Here is a 22,318-nt window from a genome sequence, read left to right as displayed (position 1 = left end):
ATTTTGTCCTGACCTGCCTGCCCCCTTTCTAAGTGGACCTTAACTAGGGAACTTCATTTTGTTTGCTCTTTCAAAAGCTGGGGAGTGTTTGTTTTGTTTTAAGGTGTTCACTGGTGGAATAATAGTGAACCGCATGGTGTTTCTTTTCTTTCTTGAGGAGTTCACTAATAGAATGATGAAATTAAAAATGGCAAGTTTTCCTTTCCAGGCTAGTTGTATAGAACAGTGGTTCTCAACCTGTGGGTTGGGACCCCATTTGGGGTCGAACGACCATTTCATGGGGGTCGCCATACAACGCAGTCTGCTATTTTTCCCCCTTTTCCTTAGCTGTGCTACTCCCTTTTATTCTATTGGCTTTTGAAAGCCAATAGAATAGACTCTCTTGAATAGAGTCTAATTCTATTGGCTTTCAAAAGCCAATAGGAATTGTCCAGGCTGTCTCTGCCTTGCTGAGCCCGCCAAAAGTCCCATTCTGCAAACAGTGCTGCACCAGTTGAGTAGTCCTCGACTTACGACCGGTTGAGTAGTCCTCGACTTACAACCAGTTGGGAGTCATGGCATTAAAAAGGTTGAGAACCACTGGTATAGAAGGATAATAAAATGATGCCTTCTTTCCTACCCACCCACCAAAGGATGCATCCAATGGGAAGGTGTTGAATATGAGAGAAACAGTGGATGCAACTCATAGAAAAGGTCTCAGTTGAAACCACATGTCTTTAAAGAAAGAAGCTGGCACTTTCTTTCCTAGGCATGGGTGGGACTAGAACAGAAGCAGGGAATTCAACACAGATAGTGTACCTGTCCATCACTGGCCAGAATAGAGAAAGAGGCTGAAATCAGGATAAATTTTTTTTAAGTGGACTTCATTTCCAGGAGTCAAGCAGTTTGAGGCAAACCCCTTATATCTTGTTTAATGTGGGCTGATAGATATTAGAAGGCACAAACAGCTTTATACCAGATCTGAGCCTCTCTCTTAACCCATTTTGAGTATTTGCTACTTGTGAGGAATGGATCCATATTGTCTGGATTTAGCTGTTAGAACGTACTTCTTTCTAGATAATTGTCCACCTCCTAGGCATTTAGTGGCTGCTTCAGCAATCAGCCCTCAAATGGCTTCTTTCTTTGGGCAAAGATTTAATGTCAATATTGCAAACTGTTCTAATTTTGTTTTTTTGTTTTTTTGAAAGAATATTTGGATAGACATGTATGGTAGCTCCTTTCAGTATTTATGGGGAAGGCAAACTACAAAAAGTCAATATTAGCAGTAACTTTTCAGACCAATTCCACTCACCTGAATGGGGACTATGCTTCAGTTCAGGATAATGTAAGATTTTATTGAGGTGAACAGCACCAATTTTGTATGCCTGCTATGATCTATGGCCTGTGTACTAATGTGATTAAAACCCCAGCTTTAGTGCATCCAGTCTGAACTACTCCCTGTATGTGTGAGATATCAGTGGCTGTTTAAACAGAAAGAGTCATCTTGGGCTGTCTAGAATTAGTTTATATATGGAAATATTTCCAATAGATGCTATAGGGCAACTTTGAACATGAGCAGCTGCTGTTTAAAACCCATAACCTTGTATTTATGCATTTATTCATATGCTGCCCAGAAACACACAACCTGTTGGTGTACAATTTTTCAACTGACACTTCCTGATCATCTCATATTTTTTCATTTACAGTATCCATAGGGGAATCTTCAATACAATATTACAGGTCAGGATTCCAGTTTTCAGGCTTTTTCTTCACCTCTTGCTGTAAATGCCCAACAGCTATTCAGTATTCTGTAGCTAGTAAATATGGCCTGTTCTTAGTGGATTATTTGGGGATTGACTGATCACCTCCCTCCACTCCTGGTTTCTCATTCTCCAAGTCTTTCGTACTCCTGCAAATCTCAGAGTCCTACAGAGCACATGTATACCTCCCTCTTGGTTTTGAGTGGCCCCATTTTGGACACAACCCTGTTATCTCTTAGTAGCAATGTTTATACAATTTCCTGAGTATTACCATTTTTTTGGGCAAAACGATTGTATTAAAACTGTTTCAGCTATTCTAAGCTGTTTGCATATAAATGAGGCAAAATTTGGCTTTGCTGTAATGTTGAGGTCTTCCCTGTGGAGCTGAGACATTCAAGAAAAAGAGGCAAACGTTTTTGTTCTGTGACTTTCAGATATCTTGAGATAAAAGCTGTGCTGTTTTTTATGCTGCTGCATATGCATTTTTAAAAAATGAAACGCATGTAATGAACATATGAAAGATCCACAAATTGTTTAAGTTTCCAGAATCAGTTTGAAAATCTGAATCTATTAATCTCAACGGCGGCTTATATTCTGGTTATTGCCTGGATATTTCATTTTATTTTTCTTCATCTTAAAACTTGAAGAAAGCTACTCAGGATAATACAATATGAACATGTTCTTTAAATTATGCTTAAATCTATGTAGGGTTTCTCTGGCAGCAATTCAGATGTTATTTGCAATTATCTTCTTTGTTTTTCCTCTGTCTTTTCAGTGTAGCCTGTAGCCCTGCTATGCCCTGGAAGTTTTCCATCTAAGTGCTAATAAGGCCCAACACTACTTAGTTTCGAAATCCAGATAATCATAATTACTTCCATAATTGAACATTGTCACCCTGTTTTGCCTCCTCTCTGTTTCTTGTTCTTTTCTAGCTCTACTAGGTTTAGAGAACCACAGAGATTTCATATGCAACAATTCACAAAATGATCAAAAACAACTTGAATAGGCCTTCTTATTCAGGTTGAAGTCTTAAAAGATTCACAACCTTAATGATCTGAAGTGATAATGTGCAGTATATTTTCCAAAGGAAGAAATGTGAGATGAGACCTATTAATTTGCCAGAAAAATTATGTAAGGAATTAGAGATAAACTTTAGCTACAGAGTAGCACACAAATAGTTGATATGTTAGCATTTTGTTGAGAAAATTGATATAGAGAAATACTCAAATATTTTATAATCATAACAGCAATTGTATATATGTGGTCACACTTACTACTTTATATTCTATATTACCACTTCTATTTGAAAAAGCTGAAATCTTTAGAAGTTATTTTTCATGGGCACAGCATCAAGCTATTGCTAAAAAAAGTCTACTTTTTAGATTTAAGTTTAAGATTACTGCTAAGGCATAAAGTCTAATAACATGACTGGTCTATAATATTTACATCAATAACTATAACCTATGTCTAAATAACAGTTCAATTTACATAAAGAATTTATGGCAAAGAAATAGAAATAGAAAAAGAATAGTGCATTTTAAAATGTTGATAAATCACTTTTGAGATGCAATTCTATTTACTTTTAAAGGAATATATAAATGAAAGTTCAGAGAGACCTACTCACAAGTAAGTATATACGTGGTTCAAGATTTCTAACTATAATAATTTATTAGAACAGCTACAAATTTTGTGGCATCTTAAACATGGATATTTATTGTAGCAGATTCTTGGGGAATTGTAATAATCTTTAAAAAATGTATAGAATTACAGGATAAATGACAACTGTAGCCGATGATGATACAAATATATAGATACTATATAGAATATATCTAAAGTCAGGTCCTATAGAATATTTTTATTAAATTTCATTAAATATTTGATATAATAATAATAATAATAATAATAATAATAATAATAATAAAGTTGGAAGGGACCTTGGAGGTCATCTAGTCCAACCCCCTGCTCAGGCAGGAAACCCTATACAATTTCGGACAAATGGCTGTCCAGTCTCTTCTTAAAAACCTCCAATGTTGGAGCATTCACCACTTCTGGAGGCAGGTTGTTCCACTGGTTAATTGTTCTAACTGTCAGGAAGTTTCTCCTAGGTTGCTTCTCTCCTTGCTTAGTTTCCATCCGTTGCTTCTTGTCCTGCCTTCAGGCGCCTTGGAAAATAGCTTGACACCCTCTTCTTTGTGGCAGCCCCTGAGATATTGGAACACTGCTATCATGTCACATTAGCATAGACCAGTGGTGGCGAACCTATGGCATGCGTGCCAGAGGCGGCACTCAGAGCCCTCTCTGTGGGCACATGCACTGTCGTCCCAGCCCCGCCTCTTCCCATGTTCCCCTTCTCACCAGCAGCCCCACGGAGGAGAGTCGCCCCCAGGCATGGCCCACGCGAAGCAGCGCAGCCAAGGACATGATAGCCGTGCAGCGGGGACGAGACTCCACCCTTGCACCACGTCACGCGCAGATGATGCTGCGGGGCATGGGTGGAGGGCGTGGCCACCATGGCGCTGCTGGGCTGCCTGGGTGATCTGTGGTGGGCCATAAAGGTGGTGGGTGGCCCAGTGGACAAGGATGGGGGCAATTTTTGGGCACTCGGTCTCTAAAAGGTTCACCATCACTGGCATAGACATACTCCAACTGGGTTTTTGAATTTTTTTTTCATGTTTTTGAAATTCAGTAGTGTTCCCTACCCTTAGTTGATACTTACGGACTCCAAGAGCATTACTCATTTTGCTGTTTTCTTCTCATGTGGTATTCGTTGTATAAATCAGTGGTTCTTAACCTTTTTGAACGAATCGCCCCCTTGAGCCAATGAGGAAGTTGTCATCACCCCCCTTCCCCAACATAACCTCTCAATCACAACATAGGAAATAATTCTTCAATTTATGCAAACACTTGTTTTGTTTTCTTTAAAATTGTCATCAAGACATATTGATGCAAATAATTTATTTCCAGTCTTTTTCCTATATCTCCTATATTCTGGCCAATGGTGCGCCACTGTATGGGTAGAGGCTGCTGCGCAACACGCATGAAGATAATGCGTATTCACATATGTACGGTGTTCTGTACTGAAGCTAGCTGGAGGAACATTTGAAAACATAATTCAATCCACTAATAGTGAGCGATCTGATGTTTTTGTACGACAGATATACAGCAATTCACGGTAAGAAAAAGTCTCAAAAGTGTCCCCAAAACGCCCCCATATCACCCCCTTTTCATTCCATCGCCCCCCTGAAAAATGAAATCGCCCCCTGGGGGGCAATATCGTCCAGGTTAAGAACCACTGGTATAAATAAACAATAACATGATTAAGGAAAATTACACCAATAATCTATTAAAGCATACTTCTAACTAAAACTGTAAATGGTTTAATCCATTTATGGGAATTATATCCATTAATAATCTATTAATGAATCCCATTAATTCATTTATTAATTAATTCATTTATTAATGGGAAATAAATTATTAATTCATATAATTTGTAATTATTATACTTACTGTATATTAAATTTTGAAACCAAGAGGATATAATACAGAATACTTTGTCCCCTTTTCCAATGCTGCACAAATGTTAGTCTATGTTTGAAATTTATACATGAATGCTGGTAAGGCTTCTCAAGGGACAGGTAATTTATAGATAACCCAATTGAACAATACTTTTAAAAAAAAGTTTCTGGGATTCCCTGCTATCACTAGTTGGGCTGAATAATTTAGTTGTATATGCATGATTTTTTTTATTATTATTTCTCACTTGCTTCAGTTTATCTGCTACTTGATTGCTGGAGAGTCCCAGCAACTTACAAGTATCAATATAGAATTAAAATATGGAAAACCATGACATCTCCCTGGGAATAGTTTACCATATACATTCTTAATTACAAAGTGGCTTTTCCTAAAGTGCTAAATAATTAATATCAAGTAGTTTTAAAATTGTCCTAATATATAATGTGTTACATAGGTCATTGCTGCTGAAGGAAGTAGCTATATCCATAGCACAAAGGGATGTCTGGATATGTGTGTGGAGGTGTCAAAAAATTCAGTATGGTGATTCTAGCTGTATGTCTTAAGCTCTGCCGCTTCACAATTTTGATTGCATGATAATAGCTGCCATTTTCACTTTTTTGACTTCTTTCCCTGTGACTGTCACTTGCTGTATTCCTCCTTTTAAAAAGAATGTTCTCGCATTTAAGGTACATTTGTTATACTTAGGATGTAACGATAACAATTGCACTTGATATCTTGATTCGTATATTTGCCAGTGTTGACATTCCTCTTCTAATGCAGTCCATTTTGGTCAAACTTCTACAACCACAGTACAAGATAACTGGAATAAATATTCCCTCAGTTTAACCTAACAGCATCATTCTTATGTTCTTAGTTCAAGTTATTTATTTGTTGGCCATGTCACAGTAAGAACTTGGCTGTAGTGTTTGATAAGAAAATGTTATATTTGGCAAGAATCTGTTGCTGTAATATGTAGGAAACTAGACAAATAAATCATTTTCAGGAAAATGAAATGACAGGTTTGGCTAATGGAAAATGTATACTGATATTTTAAATTGCTATAAAAAGCTGACTTCCCTGAGAAAAACAAAATGGATTCTTATACACCAATATTAAAAATACAGAGCATACAAGGCCAGATAAATACAGAAAAAAGTTTAGATTTAAATAAATTTCTATATTTTTAAAAGTAATAATTTGTTACAATAGCATGTTAATAGAGTCAATAAGCACCTCAAATCAGAATGATGTCTGAGTAATTTTGTCAGAATCTTACCTACTTTAATTAATTGCATAAAAAATACTCATGTTTTTAAGCATGACATTTAAAGCAAAATCTTTCTAAACTTTCCTTCGATTTTCAATGAGGGAGATGTGGAACAATAGATATACATGGTTGAAAGATGTAGTTTAATGATTCTCACTGAATGGTCCAGTACAAATAATTCTCTTATAGATAACCTATATCATACAGGATAACCTATATAGATAACCTTCATTGTCACCTAAGATAGTGTGAAATAGCTACCTACATGCTGCCATAATGAAGGTCCTAATTTTTAAAATAACAATTAACATTTCTGTGAGCAGTGTTAAATTCCATCTATAGCAGTTGTGGCGAACCTATGGCTAGAGGCGGCACTCAGAGCCCTCTCTGTGGGTATGCATGCCGTCACCCCAGCCCTGCCTCCCATGGCCCCATCTGCACCAGCAACCCCCTGGAGGAGAGTCGCCCCCAAGCATGGCCCGTGCGGAGTAGTGCAGTCAAGGACAGGGCAGCCAGGACAAGACTCCACCCTCGCGCCCTGTTGCATGCAGTTGATGCTGCCATGGCGCTGCTGGGCCACCTGGGCAATTTGCAGCAGGCCATGGAGGCAGTGGGTGGCCCTGTGGGCAGGTGAGGGGCGGGCGGAGAAGGGGCAGAGCAGGTGGGGGTGGGCAGAACGGGTTTTGGGCACTTGGTCTCTAAAAGGTTTGCCATCACTGATCTATAGCTTCGCTGGGTCATTCATTACATATACAGTATGAATGGGTACTCCAATTTGTCTTCCCTACATTTTTTTTTCAAAAATTCATGTTCCTTTCATTGCTCTTCTGACAGTATTTTCAGGCTATTTGGAGATCCACATGCTGCATTCCGATATGAATTTTTATGTAGGTCACTGCTAGAGTAACGTGCACACAGGAAAGCAAACTGGAGTTTATTTATTTATTAGATTTTTATCCCACCTTCATTATTTTTATATGTAATTCAAGATGGCAAACATATCTAATACTCTTTCCTCATCCTATTTCCCCCACTCTGTGAAGTGGGTTGGGCTGAAAGAGAGTGACTGACCCAAGGCTTATAAACACTATGAAACTTATTAACAGAATTAGCAAGGAATTGGTATGTATATGTGTGTGTGTGAAAAACATCAAGATAGCAGTTGCAACCTTATAAAACATTTCCCCATTTAAGTGAAATTATGTGCATTGTGTATGCAATACCCATAAAAAGGGGCAGGACTTTGATCACATGGGCACAGCCACTATTTTGACTTTTTCAAATCCCCCTGTGACATTACTGGGATAAAGATTGAATTAGCTGATATAACCAGACTGTACAGTATAGTTGATTAGACAGGTACTTAGCAAGGGCATCTTGAGAGTGTCAAGACCAAGAGTTCTGATTCCCTCTTGGTACTGGTTAGTAGAAAAGAATTTGTTTCATTTTTAAGAACCTATAATGTGGATGAATACAACAGGTATAATTTGAACATGTGCATGTTTAAAAATGGAAAGTTGGACTAAGAACCTAGCATGCATGATAGCAATCAGACTTTGCAATGTAAGTTGTATTTTTTTTTAAATGTGGCTTCTTCTATTTTTATGAGGTTGACCTTTTAGTTCACTTATAAATAAATATATGTAGAATGCTGCAGAGTACGTTTTGTAGTGTGCTTATGAATAGCTAATGTGCTTTAGAAAACTACTACCACCAAGCTGTCTCATGCATAAAAGAGGTCCATTGTAGATCCTGCACAATCTGGAAAAACAGAAGAACTGAGATTGAACCCCATAAAAGATATTGAAACAATACTTCTTCTTTATCTTGATGTAATAAGGGTAAAACAGTGCCTTATAGTTAATGAATCTGCAAAGGTTTGCCTTAAGTATAAAATTTCAAATGTACTAAGTTGCTGTCAGGTGTGAAGAATCAAGATCATGCGTTGAGGTTAAGCTGCTTTATTGCTCATGCCTACACGCAAGCATCTAGTTAGCTAACAGTCAATAATAAATTGGTGTTAGGTAAGAGTTAACAGAATTCAAAAGGGGCTGGACTTGTACCGCTTGTGGGAAAGTAATGATTTCAGGCTGTTTGCTCTCTTGACTCCGCACCCAGACTCTGCTTCTCCTCCTATAGTTGCTAGGCCAGTGGTTCTCAACCTTTCTAATGCCGCGATCCCATAATACAGTTTCCCATGTTGTGGTGATCCCCAACCACTTACACATCGCTGGGCGCCAGGGGCGTGGCTGAGTGGGTGTGGTCACCAAGTGGGCATGGCCACCAAGTGGGCATGGCAAGAAAGACAGCCCCGGCCACCATTAATGCTGTGCCGCCACTGCATGTATTTTAATGCATGTTTACCCTGCCTTTAAATGTGGGACCAAAATTTACAGAAAGTTAGTAAATAATAAATAAGAACAGGCTGCTTTCATTTGAACCATAGATTATAGTGGGGACCTGGAGAGATTTCACTGAAGATGAAAGAAAGTATATGAAAGAGAGGGAATAAAAAGCAAAGCAGAAAGGAATAAGAAGAGTGAGAAATGGCATGGAAGTTATAGGCTTCGTGGATCAGAAATAAACAAAACAATTAAATCAGTTTTAAGAGAATAAATGGCAATAAATGGAAGATTCAAACTAGTTTTAAGGGAATAAAAGGAAATAAATGGAAGCATTAAACCACTTTAAACAATAAATGGAAGAATCAAAGCAGTTTATAAGCAGTTTATGAAGGGGAAGGGATGGAGATGGAGATGGAAGGAAGGAAAAAAGGAAAGATTGAAGGAGAAAGGAAGGAGATGGAGAAGGAAGGAGATTGAAGGGGGAAGGAAGGAAGGAGAGAGATTGAAGGGGAAAGGAAGGAGATTGAAGGGGGAAGGAAGGAAGGAGAGAGAGATTGAAGGGGAAGGGATGGAGATGGAGAGGAAGGAAGGAAGAAAGGAAGGAAGATTGAAGGGGAAAGGAAGGAGATGAAGAAGGAAGGAGATTGAAGGGGGAAGGAAGGAAGGAAGGAAGGAAGGAAGGAAGGAAGGAAGGAAGGAAGCAAGGAAGGAAGGAGAGAGAGATTGAAGGGGGGAGGCTCTGCCAAGGATGCACAAGCAGTCTGCACAATTGCCTGGGGAGGGGGGGAGGCTCTGGCAGAGAGCCAAGCAGCGGCACATCTGGGGCGTCAGAAGCTGTGCGGAGGATCCGCGCGCCTCAGAACCTCCAGCTGCCCTCTCACACCCTCACGGGGACCTGGAGCAAGATGACCTGCCAGTTCTCTGAGGGGTGGCATTTGTTGATGTGGCAGGTGAGGCCTGGCGAGCTGTAGAATGTCAATGGGCAGTATTTGTAGGGGAAGGCCTGGGCGGCATGGAGCACACGCAGGTGACGCTCCTGACTGCTCTTACTGGGGAAGGTCTCACCGCACACTGGGCAGAGGTGGCACTCCCCAGATAAGCTCAGCGGGCTGTGGCCGTCCAGCGCTGCCTCTTTCAGACAGGCCTTGGGAAGTGGGCGAGCCTGGGACAAGCCATCAAGGGGCTTGTGGTGGAGCGGCAGGTGCTTATTCAGGGCGCTTTGGCATTGGAAGCGCTTGGCGCAACGCGGGCAGGTGAATTCCTTGGCTCCAGAGGCCTCCGGTTCTCCGCTGCTGCCGCCCCCACCACTCCCTGGACTCGGCATATCCTGCTCGCTGCTGCTACTACTGTTGCCACCTCCACCACCCCCTCCCTTGGCAGTCTCCTCCAGAACAGGCTTGGCCTTGGTCGGCGAACCGGCGACGTACTCACCTTGTCCTCGAAGTGCAACTTGTGGGCTGCCTTGGCCTTTCTGCTTTGAGACCGCTTCGGTGCGCCTGGGTTTGGTCCATGGCTGCACTGAGGGGCAAGCAGTGGGCCAGAAGTGATGGCAGTGGCGGCGGCGGTGACTGCCCAAAGCTTGAGGTCTCCTCCAGGGCCCAAGAGTAACGGTTCTGGTGCCGGGAAGGACACGGCCGAGACGGCCGAGGCCAGGTGGAGGCTACGTTCCTCGCTCACCGCTTGCGCTGGACTGTGCAGCGGCGCCCGCGAAGAGGGCCCCTCCACTTTGGCGGATTCTGAGGCAGAAGCCATGCTGGGGAAGTGAGGGGCGGGAAAAGGTGGAGGAACCAAGAGCTGCACCGGATCGCTTCCTTCCAGCCCAGCGGCCAGGTAGCAGGAGCAACGCATCCGGTAAGAGATGGGCTTAGGTCTGCGACTCCTCTTGACCAAAAAGCTCCGGGGCATCCTCGGGCAGCTCCGGAAGGCATCTGCGGCTGGTGATGCTGCTGCCTCAGTCTCTGAGCAGCAAGCGTGGTTCTAGCATCCAGCTGGTCCTTCTTCGACCACCCCGCCTTCCCTCCGTCAGCTGAGCCAAGTAGGAGAAACAGAAGTAGTGGTGGTAGAGGAGGCCTCTCTTGCTTTCTGCCGCTTGTTCTCTCTCGCTTTCTGCCACATGCTCTGAAACCGAAATTTCCTTAGTTTATATAGAAAAAAGCTGCGCATGCACAAAGAGGAGAGAGGCAGGAATGGCTCTGTGTGCCACCTGTGGCACTTTCGAAAGCCAATAAGAGGGAGTAGCACAGCTAAGGAAACGTGGAAAAAATGGCGGACTGCGTTGTTTGGTGACCCCTGTGAAATGGTCATTTGACCCCAAATGGGGTCGCGACCCACAGGTTGAGAACCGCTGTGCTAAGCTATAGTTTTTATTTTCATTGTAAAAAAGTAGAGCAAAATGTAAAAACTATATATCTTATAATATCTTATATTGCAGTAACCTTTCAATAATAAACACTTGATCTCAACAATAAAAACTCTTGGGAATGTTTACTACTATGATATACTAGTATGATTTCGGAATACTTTTTCATTAATATAATGCTTTAAATTATATTTTGACAAACCACTATGTAAACAAGATTAAATAGAGAATTCAATAACATTTTTCATAAATATTCATCTAGTTTTCCTTATTCCTTATTCAATGTAAAATAAAATTGCATATCAAACTGAGTTAATTTCTATGTTTCAGTGTACCATTTATTGAGTATTGTTGAATGTAGTAATCATAGAAAAACTTCGGTATGATGTAGTGTAGCAGTCCACAGCAATGAGAAGCTCTGTTTTTCACAGTTATTCCCACAGAGAAGTTTTATTACTTCATAAATATATTTGTTGGCCTCAGGTTGAAAAATTGATATTTTGTATTAGACAGTGCTAATCTGGAGTCTCAGCAAGCACATGGACTCTGCTGCTCAAAAGGAATTTCAACTTGTTTTCTGTTGGCAAATTGATTAGGTTTGAAATGCAGCATTAGTAATTTTATCCCAGCTGAGAATGTGTAAGTGATAAATGAGTAGAGTAGAGTAGAATGATAACTTTATTGTCACTTTGAATGTACATCAATCAGCATACGTTAAAATGAAATTTCATTGCATACAGCTGTCAAACGGTAACCACCTCTGATATACAATACATAAATATGACAAAAATAAATAAATAAATAAATACAGAATTATGCATATACCCACATATATTATATGACACAGAGAAACAGCAGTATAGTTCGGGTTATGTATACATGTGCACGGTGAGAAAAATGTATCTTGTGAGTTTACCAGACGGTTGGCCTAGGGCACAGGTCGGCAACCTGCGGCTCCGGAGCCGCATGCGGCTCTTTGAGCCTCCCCCTGTGGCTCCCAGCCTCCTCTGCCTTTGCAGAGAGAGACAGAGACAGAGAGAGGCAATTGCACTTCCCTGCTTCTCTCTCTCTCTCTCTCTGTGTGTGTGTGTCTCTCTCTGTGTGTGTGTGTTGTGTGTGTGTGTGTGTGTGTGTGTGTGTGTGTGTGTGTGTGTATGTGTAAAAGAGAGTGCACTCACAGTGTTCTCCGAGGAGCTGAAAAGCTTTCTGGGCAGAGCTCCTCCCTTTGCTGCGTCTCTGAAGGAAGCAGGAAGGGCAGGAGAGAGCTAGCTAGCCCAGCTAGGCTGACTCAGGAATTCTGGGAGTTGAAGTCCATGAGTCATAAAAGAGATGAGGTTGCCTACCCCGGAGGTTGTTGGACAACAGCTTGAAGCTTGCCAGGTGAGCAGCAGATAGGAGGGGGGGGGAGAGAGAGAGAGAGAGAGAGAAAGAGAGAGAGAGGGAGAGAGAGAGAGTGGGGAAAGAGGAGTGGCAGACCAAGGGCAGATAGAGAGGGAGGGAGAGAGAGACCCTTTTGACATCTAAAATGAAGATAACACTGCATATATCCTTTTTTTACCTGTGTGTGTATGTAATTTTATTCTCTTTAAGCATTCTCTTGGTGATCATTGTTTTAATAGTATGGATATTCCCAAGAGTGATATTTTTACTTTTATTTTTAATGTGTATATGTGTGTGTGTGTGTCTGTGTGTGTGTGTCTGTGTGTGTGTGTGTATACACACATACACATATACATACACACACACACACCTATAATAAAGGTAAAAAAGGATATATGCAGTGTTATCTTCATTTTAGATATCAAAAGGGTTTTGCGGCTCCCGGTGTTTTGTTTTTGGTGGAAAACGGGTCCAAGTGGCTCTTTGAGTGTTTTGGGTTGCCTGCCCCTGGCCTAGGGAACAAAGCTATTACAAAATCGGGTAGTCCTGCTAGAAATACTTTGAAACCTCCTCCCAGAGGGGAGCAACAGAAACAGACCGTAAAGTGAGTGTGTGGGGTCTCTAACAATGTTTTGAGCTCTAAGCAGATAATGCTTATAAACAGCATCCTGAATACCAGGAAACAAGCTTCCTATGATCTTCTCGGATGTCCTTACCATTATCTGCATGGACTTTCTATTACTCTTGTTTGATTGCTTTCTTTAAAAAAAAATTACACGTAGCAAGAGTGGGAGGTAATAAATACTGGAGCAAAAATAATGTTAAATTTATGTGACAAATGGAAATTGGACTAAATCATTAGTTTTATCCATATATGTCAAATTATAAAGATGGTAGCTATGGCACATCATTTTTGTTTTAATAAAATGTCATATTTTAGGTTATATTCTCATGCCTTTTCCCCCAGTAAATATAAACATTATGCTGGTCTTTGACTTTAGTAAAGATTAGATTAGATTTTATAAACATACTCATAAGATTTAAAAATAAGAAGCAGTTGATTTTTCCTTGCACTGGTGAGATGCAATTCTGTGCAACTAGATTTTTACACATGATGGAAAGTTCTCTACCTATCATCCCCTACAGGTTTTACAGTCTCCCAAATTCTGCTCTATTCTCTGAAAGAGATTTGAACTGCCTTCCATTCCATATCATACTCTTGTGGTGGAAGGAGATGTGGCGAGATTGACATTAGCTTTTATTTTAATTTATAAACTTTAGAGTCATAGCCTTGATGTACAATCCTGAATAATCTAAAAAAAAATTGAACTACAATTGAACAAAGTTTACATTTGATTGTGAGATCACCATAAAATTGTAGAACTAGTTACACTGAGAAGTCAAAAAGAAAAAGACATTCTAAAGTAAGGTGGTGGAAACTACATTTTTTATTTCTTTTAATTTTAGTAAATATTATAATTATATTTGCATAATATAAATATTATAACAATAAAAACTAATATAAACTATAAAAATAAAATGAAAAGGGGGAAGGTGCAGAAAAAAGAAAAAACTAGAAAGAAAAATAGAAAAGATAAATAAGAATATACAGGTAGTGCTTGACTTATGACCACAACTGAGCCCAAAATTTCTGTTGCTGAGCAAGACAGTTGTTAAGTGAATTTTGCCCCATTTTACAACATTTATTGTCACAGTTGTTGTGAATCACTGCAGTTGTAACACATTTGTTAAATTAGTAACATTGTTAAGTGAATTTGGCTTCCCCATTGACTTTGCTTGTCAGAGGGTCTGCAAAGGTAATCACATGGCCCCAGGACTTCGCAACCGTCATAAATATGAAAAGTGGCCAAGTGGCTGAATTTTGATCATGTGACCATGGGGATGCTGCAGTGGTTGTAAGTATGAAAAGTGGTCATATGCCGTTGTAACTTCTAATGGTCACTAAATGAACTGATGCAGGTTGAGGACTACCTATAGTAAAGAAAAAGAAAAAATATATAAAGTTACTTCACATCTTCATCACAAATATAAACAATTTTAGTAACTTAGTACCTTCTTTTAAAATACAAATACAAAAAATGATTTTTTTCTTCCCATGTCCCATCTCTTGTCTATAAACAAATCCATAAAGCATCATCATTTTATTCCTAATATCAGCAAAACTCCATTAAGGGTTACCAGAGATAACAACATATTTATTTTAACCTTGATCAACCTTGATTTATATTCCTTCCTTTGCTTCTAACAATCTTAATCTTTAGTCCATTCCAATAATGTAGAACTTGATTTTTCATTTTTTCTTTTTCCCTTCTCGGTAGATACTTTAAAACTTTAACAAATCTTTTTTGTAAACCCAATATGGAGCGCGTGCACCCCCCACTGCTTGTGCAAGTGAGGATGTGTGTGCGTGCGTTCACCCGCCATTTCTGTGGCTTGGTTGCAAACAGCTCGTGGGCCACTAGTAGGCCACAGCCCAGAGGTTGGGGATCCCTGCTGTAATTGCAAGTCAAGTTTAAATATTCTTCTCCTTCGGTCGTAATTCTTAGCTCCCTCTAGTTCAGACATGTCAAATTCATGATGTCATGTGATGTTATGCAACGTATCAGGACGATTTTGCCATTGCTGGCGATGGGGTGGTCATGGCTTCCAGATGACACATCTGGCCTGTGGGCCGGCAATTTGACACTCCTGCTCTAGTTCCTTCTAGTTTCTTAAAATATTATTTAATTAATTTTTTTAAATTAAAAACAAAGGCATTTTCCACATGATTTATAATCAATTCCAGAATTTTATTTTAAATTTATCTGGACCCTTATTTCATTTGTTACTTTCTAAAATCAAAATTTTAATCATCCTTTTGCTGTTTATTCCAAAAACATAATGTTTTAAGTTCTTAAACTTGTAGTTAAAATTTCTTTCATTAAAGATAGAAGGAACTCACCCAGTGCTATTTATCGATCCAAAGTTTCACAATAGCTGAAAAGCAATTAATAAGCAAGTTCCAAAACTGATTTGAAAAAAAATATGGGAACTTTGTCCTTTCAAAGTCACCAACCGTGGTTAAGCAAGATTGTTATTCCCTCATCTCCCGGCACTCTAAATCCACCAGACACTGCTTTCTTGCAGTCTCCTTTTGAGGAATAGCTGTCTAAAGCAGTGATCCCCAACCTTTTGGGCACCAGGGACTGGTTCCGTGGAGAGAGGTTTTTCCACAGACTGGAGGGGGTGTGGTTTCATGTACTGCCTACATCTCGCAGATGGGGTTTCGTTTGTTTGTGTGGCCCGATTGCTGGCATGCCGCGGCCCAGTACTGGTCCACAGACCGGGGGTTTGGGACCCCCCAGTCTAAAGCACTTGTGGGTGATCTCAAGTCCCATCCCCAGAGAGGAATTATCAAAGAGCCAGTCTACTTGCCCGTTCTTCATTCTGCTGCAGTTGTAAGCTCCACTTTTCAGAATAGTCTGTACTCCACAGTCTGTTTTTTCTTCTGAAAGCTCCACAATGGAACTAATTCAATTGATACTCCATATAATCAGCAAGAATTGAATACCACTTAAAGGACACTTTGCTTTTTAAAAAATATATATAAATTACATTTACAACATAATGTGGGCTTGAATATAGCTGCTTTACTTAAAACAGTTTGATACTATTGTTTTAAGTGGTACTTATACTTTTCAGAATTTTTCCTTTATTTTTCAGTAGAATATTTTCATTTTCTTAACAAAATTTTACTATGTTATAATTCTTGTCCCCATGCAAATCTCGTTTATTGTTATCTTCCAGAGTACCATTTAACTTCTTCATAATCTATGTTACAAATCCTTGCAATAGTCAGCTGGAAGAACTTTTTCAAGAATATTTAAAACAAAGTAAGACTGTAAATTATATAGAATGCCTTTATGCCCAAGCAGCTTAGATTTCCCTTTCACTGTGGGCTGAGAATTCTAGAATTCTTCCTAGTTAACTAACTAGAAGCACTCACTGAAAATTGGAAATGCGTTGAAAGAAATTTAATGCGCATTTGTTAACTTTTGGGCACAAGTAGGCTGCATGCAGTTTGCCAAATTACTAATGAGGTTGAAGAACATTATGATCAACATGAATAATAGAAATGAAACTAATTTAAAATCTGAATTGCATAAAGCAAATGACAAACTTCTTATCTGGATTGGATTCAGGCTTCAATGGCCAGCAAACGCCAAAGGGGAAGCACTTTATGCTATTAATGTCATTAAGTGTAATGCTTTTTTTCATGGCTCCTTTATAATTAAAAAAGTTCTCTAAACAACTTTCTAATGAGAATAACAGATTTAAACCAATTGATTTGGATCTGAAATGCCTTAGCTACCTACTGTATCTTCTGCATCTGTTATGTCTTTTTAAATTCAGTGTGAATTTTTATTCAGTTTTACATAGAACTAGTTTCCTATGAAAATTCAGTTCATGCCTCACATTTCTAGTTAAGTAAACAATTAAAAATAGAAGAAAAGAAAACTGTTTCCATGTATTAGATAAATCCTTCAAAAGGAATGCTTTGGTACATATGGGAAGGATACAAAACTCCTTTTCAATTTTTAAAGTGATTGCATCTTTTTTCAGATGATCAGTTTGACTGTGTTTGTATACACTGTGTATCCAAGATCTCAGAAGAGCAGCTGCTTTAACACTTGAAAGAGAGATGTTTCCTGAGCATTCCAAAGAATCTCTCTTGAAGAATTTGAGCAGTCCTGCTTCACAGCAGGATCTTCAACAGGGCCACTTCTTGAGGCGTTAGAATTTAGGCAAGTTCATAAAAGAAGAACTACTCTTCAGTCAGGTTAATACCAACAGTTTAAATTGTGCCTTATAAGCAGGTAATAACCGCTGCAGGTGCCTTTCAGTATAGAACAGGCATCAACATCCCATCCTCGTTCCTCCTCCATCGTTGTCATCATCATCATCTAAGTTGTATTCAGTAGCATTATTATCCATGATTTATAAACTTGATGTAGAATTCAGTTTTATCCTATATATTTATTTATTTTTATCTCTTTGGCTGAAACTGTAGTAGTTACTGTAGTGTAGACATTTTCTCCAACAGCTTAGTTTTGTGTGTGATTTTGTATTTATTGGTTATGATTTAGATATGATGCAGTTTTTGACTTGTGAAAATATATCAAATGCATAGGACAGGCAGAAGGTACTGACACAACTGATAAATATTATCTCAGCATTGGCTGGTAATAATTATAATATAATACATCTTATTGCTTGATTTAATAATAATTGTAATACAATACATCTTATTGCTTGCTCTAGACACTTTACTTTTATTAATCAGATACATAATTTAATATTTAATTTAAGGACATGTTGTGGATATAAGCAATACCATCAGAATCTGACAATATTAATGAATTATCTTTGACAGTTTTTCATTTCTAAACCATATGGTTAAATTATTAGGGCAAAGATAAATTATTATTAGAAGTCAACATCTCTGTTAATATTTGTGTTAATGTGGAAACATAAGCATGATACCTAAGGATTTCTTGATGAATAAATAAATAGTTTAACATGTTGACATACTATAGTATTTTATCTTTATATTGTGGTATTTTGTTATCCTGGATCACGGATATGCTCTACATCAGGGCTTTTCAACTGGTGATACGCGTATCACCTATGGGACTTTGCCATGTGGCAGGTGGTATGTGACTGCTAGCCAAGTGCAGCAGGGAATGAGCCGAAGCGAGCTAAGCCTGAGGGAGAGGCAGCTGCAGCTTCATGACTGTCTGGGCTTGGCAGAAACCCCAGGAGCCAGCAGAGCTCCAGCTGATTGGCACTTCTGGAAGCAGCTCGGAGCTGGAAGTGAACTGAAGAAAAAGGGGAGAGGAGAGGGGAGGCTATAAAAGGAGGTGGTTTGGGAGGGGGAAGGGAAAAAAAGACAACAGGAAAGGTTTAATCCCTTTAAACAAATGAAATTAGTTTTATCCCCTTTAATTGAGTCTGTCTATGGCTTTTAGAAAGTTTTCTTTGAAGGTAAAGAGGTTTAATTTAAAGCTAAAGCTTTTCACAATTGCTGGAGCCTTTCAGTCTAGAATTGCAACATTGTGACACCTGACATGCCTGAGGCAGCTTAAAGAGAAAAAAAAGGAGGCTTATTTTGTGAGCCTTTCTTGCTTTGCACTTGATTCCTGTATCTTTAAGGGTACAGGAAAGGGATTGGGGGAGTGCATTCTTACTACACTGTGGAAGAGCTCAGAAGGGAGAGAGGAAAAAGGGCCGACCAGCTAGCTCAGGAGTCTACAAACTTAGTAAGTTTAAGACCTGTGGACTTCAACTCCCAGAATTCCTCAACCAGCCATGAGGGCTGAGGAATTCTGGGAGTTAAAGTCCACAAGTCTTAAAAGTTCCAAGTTTGAAGACCCCTGAACTAGCTGGATAAATTCATCATACATTTGTCAGTGCAAAGGGAAAGTGATTCAGCAAAGGAACAGCCACCGAAGAAATTAAAACTGGTACTTTTTTTCTTTTTTTCTACAGTTTGTAATATTTTATTAGATAGAAAATAGATAAAATACAAAATAGATAAAATAGAAAAATACAAAAGCAAATAGTAGGACACAGTAGGGAGGAAAAAGGGGGGGAAGTGAGGGGGAGAAGGGAAAAAAACAGACTTCCTATGTTGCAGTAGAAGGAAGCATTAACACTGAACCTCAACTTTTTACTTTTCCATAATATTATAAGCTAGCCATTTCTATAACAACAAATGAATCTAATCAGTAAAACCCAAAATCCCCCCCTTTTTTAGTCATCAAGTTTTTGACACCTTGCTAAGCACTTGTAGCACTCAAATATTGTCATATCCTAAAAGTGATACAATCTGTGAAAAGACTGAAAAGCCCTGCTCTAGACTTCCGGTTCATCACACAGCCGCCATGCACGGTTGGGAGACTTGCTCTCTCTCCCCCGTTCAGTTTCGCATCGCTGGGGGCCCTGAAAAGGGCCAAAGGTCTCCCCAAAGAGGCGACCAGCAAGGAGGGGCTTTCGCTGGATCCCGGGAGAGCAGCAACTCTTCTGTTAGACCAGGCGATTCCTCCAAACTGGCGAATGAAAGGACCAGCCATAGAAATATGGCTCGTCCCTAGGCTGCAAACAGCCTAAGTCACACTACCATCTGGCAACTTCAAAGCAGCATGGAGAGGACTGGGTAAGGTTTGCCTCTCTTACATCCTAATTACTTAATTACCTGCATAAGCTGCTAAAGTACTTTCCCCCCTGTGGTGAGGGAAGGGGGATTTTAGCCCTCCCTCCAGAAACAGCAGCTATCAACCATTTGGGAGTTTAAAACGTTGGAAAAATACTGAGATCTTAATTGGAATCCTATTTCCTAAAATTGGTGGATTATAAGATTTGCAACTTTCAGCTCTCTATATATATTTCTTCCTTGATTATTATTCTAATTACTATTGAAGATTTGGGGTTTTCCCCCCTTAAAATAGAGTGGGGAAAAAAACCCTAAAAAGATCCAACTAACTCTAAGATGTAACCTGTTATTCTCTAAGAGACTTGTTGACAGCTTTGAAAATAGACAAGATAAAAAATAACCTTGAAACACCATCTGCAAAATTCAGCTCAGCTCCCCATTTGATTGTCAGTTTCTTTCTCTTGAGTTTAATATATTACAGTGGAAGGAGAACAGGAAAGGATTTCTTCTACAGAGGAAGTACAGGAACAAATTCTTTGTATGTTAAAAGCGATGATTCAAATTCTATGTATGCAAGCTCTGGATATACAAACTCAAACTATGACTTCAATCAAAGAATTATCTATACAGAATTCTATAGAGAAAGTGAAATAACCAAATGTTATGACAGAAGATTTAGATACTCAACAAATACAGTCAATAGAAAACACAAAAAAGAAATTGATAATAGAGAACAAGGAAAGGGTGTTTCTTATAAATCAGAAGGAATTTGAAGATAAACAAGAAAAACAGATGAAAGAGAAGATAAATACTTCGTGACAACTGCATCAAACTGGAAAAATAAAGAGATTACCGGCTAAATCAAGTCCTCTTAAGAAAACATCAACTGACGTTCTTATCAACATCCAACAATAGCCACAAAAATACAAGGAGATTTTTTTGATGATTTAAAGGCAAAAATACGAAAAATGACCTGGCAGAGGAAAAAAGCTAGAATAAGATTGAAAAAGAAAAAATTTGGTCATATAAAATCTAGAAATATGTTGAAATAAGAATATTATATTGTCATTAGATGGGTAAGATAGAGGGTAGAAGTTATATATAAGGTGTGTATTTTAAATATTAGAATGTATGAGCAATTGGGATAAAGGAATTGTGTTTAATTAAAATTTGGAAAAATTAAATATTAAATGTAATCTGAATGTCTACAAATAAGATTTGAATTTAAGATATTGTTATGAGTTGAGATAAAGGTTAAGTAAAACTTAAAAGTATAAGTACTAATAATTAAATTTGTATATGGGTTTGTGGTATAAATGTTGGTGGTTTATTTTTAATTGTTGTTCTCTTTCTGGAAAGGAAGAAAGGAAGGAAGTGAAAGGAAGAAAAGAAGAAAAAAAATTAGCTCCAAATGTGAGATAGGAGACTTAGAAATTGGGATCATTTAAAAACTGGAAATGGTAAAGATTAAACGTTAAACTTAAATATCAATGGCAAATTAAAGTTAAGAAAAACTTACTAGGTTGTTGTCTAAAAGGTGGAATGTCAGATTAATTAAGATATGTATAGATTGAAGATTATTGATGAATATTAGAAAGGTATTTTTTATTTGATTAATAGAATAAGAACTGTATTGGTTTGAACATGACAGTAGATATCATGGGGGAAAGAGAGGGAATTAGTTTGTTGTAATAATTTGAGATTTGTACTGATGATATTCAAATGTAACGGAATCACTGTGCTCAGCCACCACACTACTTTTCAAATATGTAAATGTACCGTATATTCCGGCGTATAAGATGACTGGGCGTATAAGCGACCTCCAACTTTTGAGAAGATTTTCAGGGTTTAGAAAGTCGTCTTATACGCCGGAAAATACGGTACAATATTGAATTTCTGTTTATAGATGAGCACAATAGGAGCTCCATTCCTTTGCTGCTAGAAAGCGAGTGTTGCCCACCACTGCTTCCCTAATGCTTCCTGAACTCAGCTGGCATTTTTCCCCCATATATTTTATTGATTTTTTAAAACATAAATCACTTAATAGTTGGTAAACAGTGTGTTTTCTGGGTTTACATTTGTAAAGAAAAATCATTAAAAATCATTAATCTATAATCCACATAGTACATTTAGTTGATTTCCCCTTTTCCCCAAAATGTCTTCTTTGCAAACCTTGAAATAATATAGTTCTTATTATTTTGATAAAATATATTTAATCTTTAAATATTCCATTTAATGTGCCTAGTCATCTAATCCTTTAGGTCTTATTCAAAACATTTTTTTCTTTTTTATATATTATAATTTCCCTAAATTCAGATAATTTCCCTAAATTATCTAAAACATTTCCTTCATCTAGGCCATTTCAGCAGTATTATATTACTTATATCAAGAAATAAAATAAAAGGGGGGGTCGAACAACCATTTCACGGGGGTCGCCAAACAATACAGTCCACCATTTTTCCCCCCTTTTCCTTAGCTGTGCTGCTCCCTTTTATTCTATTG

The 22,318-nt window shown here is 38.6% G+C and overlaps 2 protein-coding genes across 2 annotated transcripts in view; one reads left to right on the top strand and one right to left on the bottom strand.

The window, feature by feature from the left end:
• TMCC3 (transmembrane and coiled-coil domain family 3) overlaps nucleotides 1-22,318 on the top strand; it is a 125,408-nt gene that overhangs the window by 1,126 nt on the left and 101,964 nt on the right. The gene's annotated exons all lie outside the window — the stretch shown is intronic.
• Nucleotides 9,600-10,871, bottom strand: LOC120314773 (insulinoma-associated protein 1-like). The gene has a single exon (XM_039358211.1). The coding sequence runs from the start codon at nucleotides 10,767-10,769 to the stop codon at nucleotides 10,074-10,076; it is 696 nt and encodes a 231-aa protein (XP_039214145.1). The 5' UTR covers nucleotides 10,770-10,871; the 3' UTR covers nucleotides 9,600-10,073.

The sequence above is a fragment of the Crotalus tigris genome, unplaced genomic scaffold (assembly GCF_016545835.1).
Source record: "Crotalus tigris isolate CLP2741 ecotype Arizona unplaced genomic scaffold, ASM1654583v1 scf7180000019004.2909048, whole genome shotgun sequence".
NCBI lineage: Eukaryota > Metazoa > Chordata > Lepidosauria > Squamata > Viperidae > Crotalus > Crotalus tigris.
The sequence above is the reverse complement of the archived record's forward strand: the minus strand, read 5'-3'. Positions and strand labels throughout refer to the sequence as shown.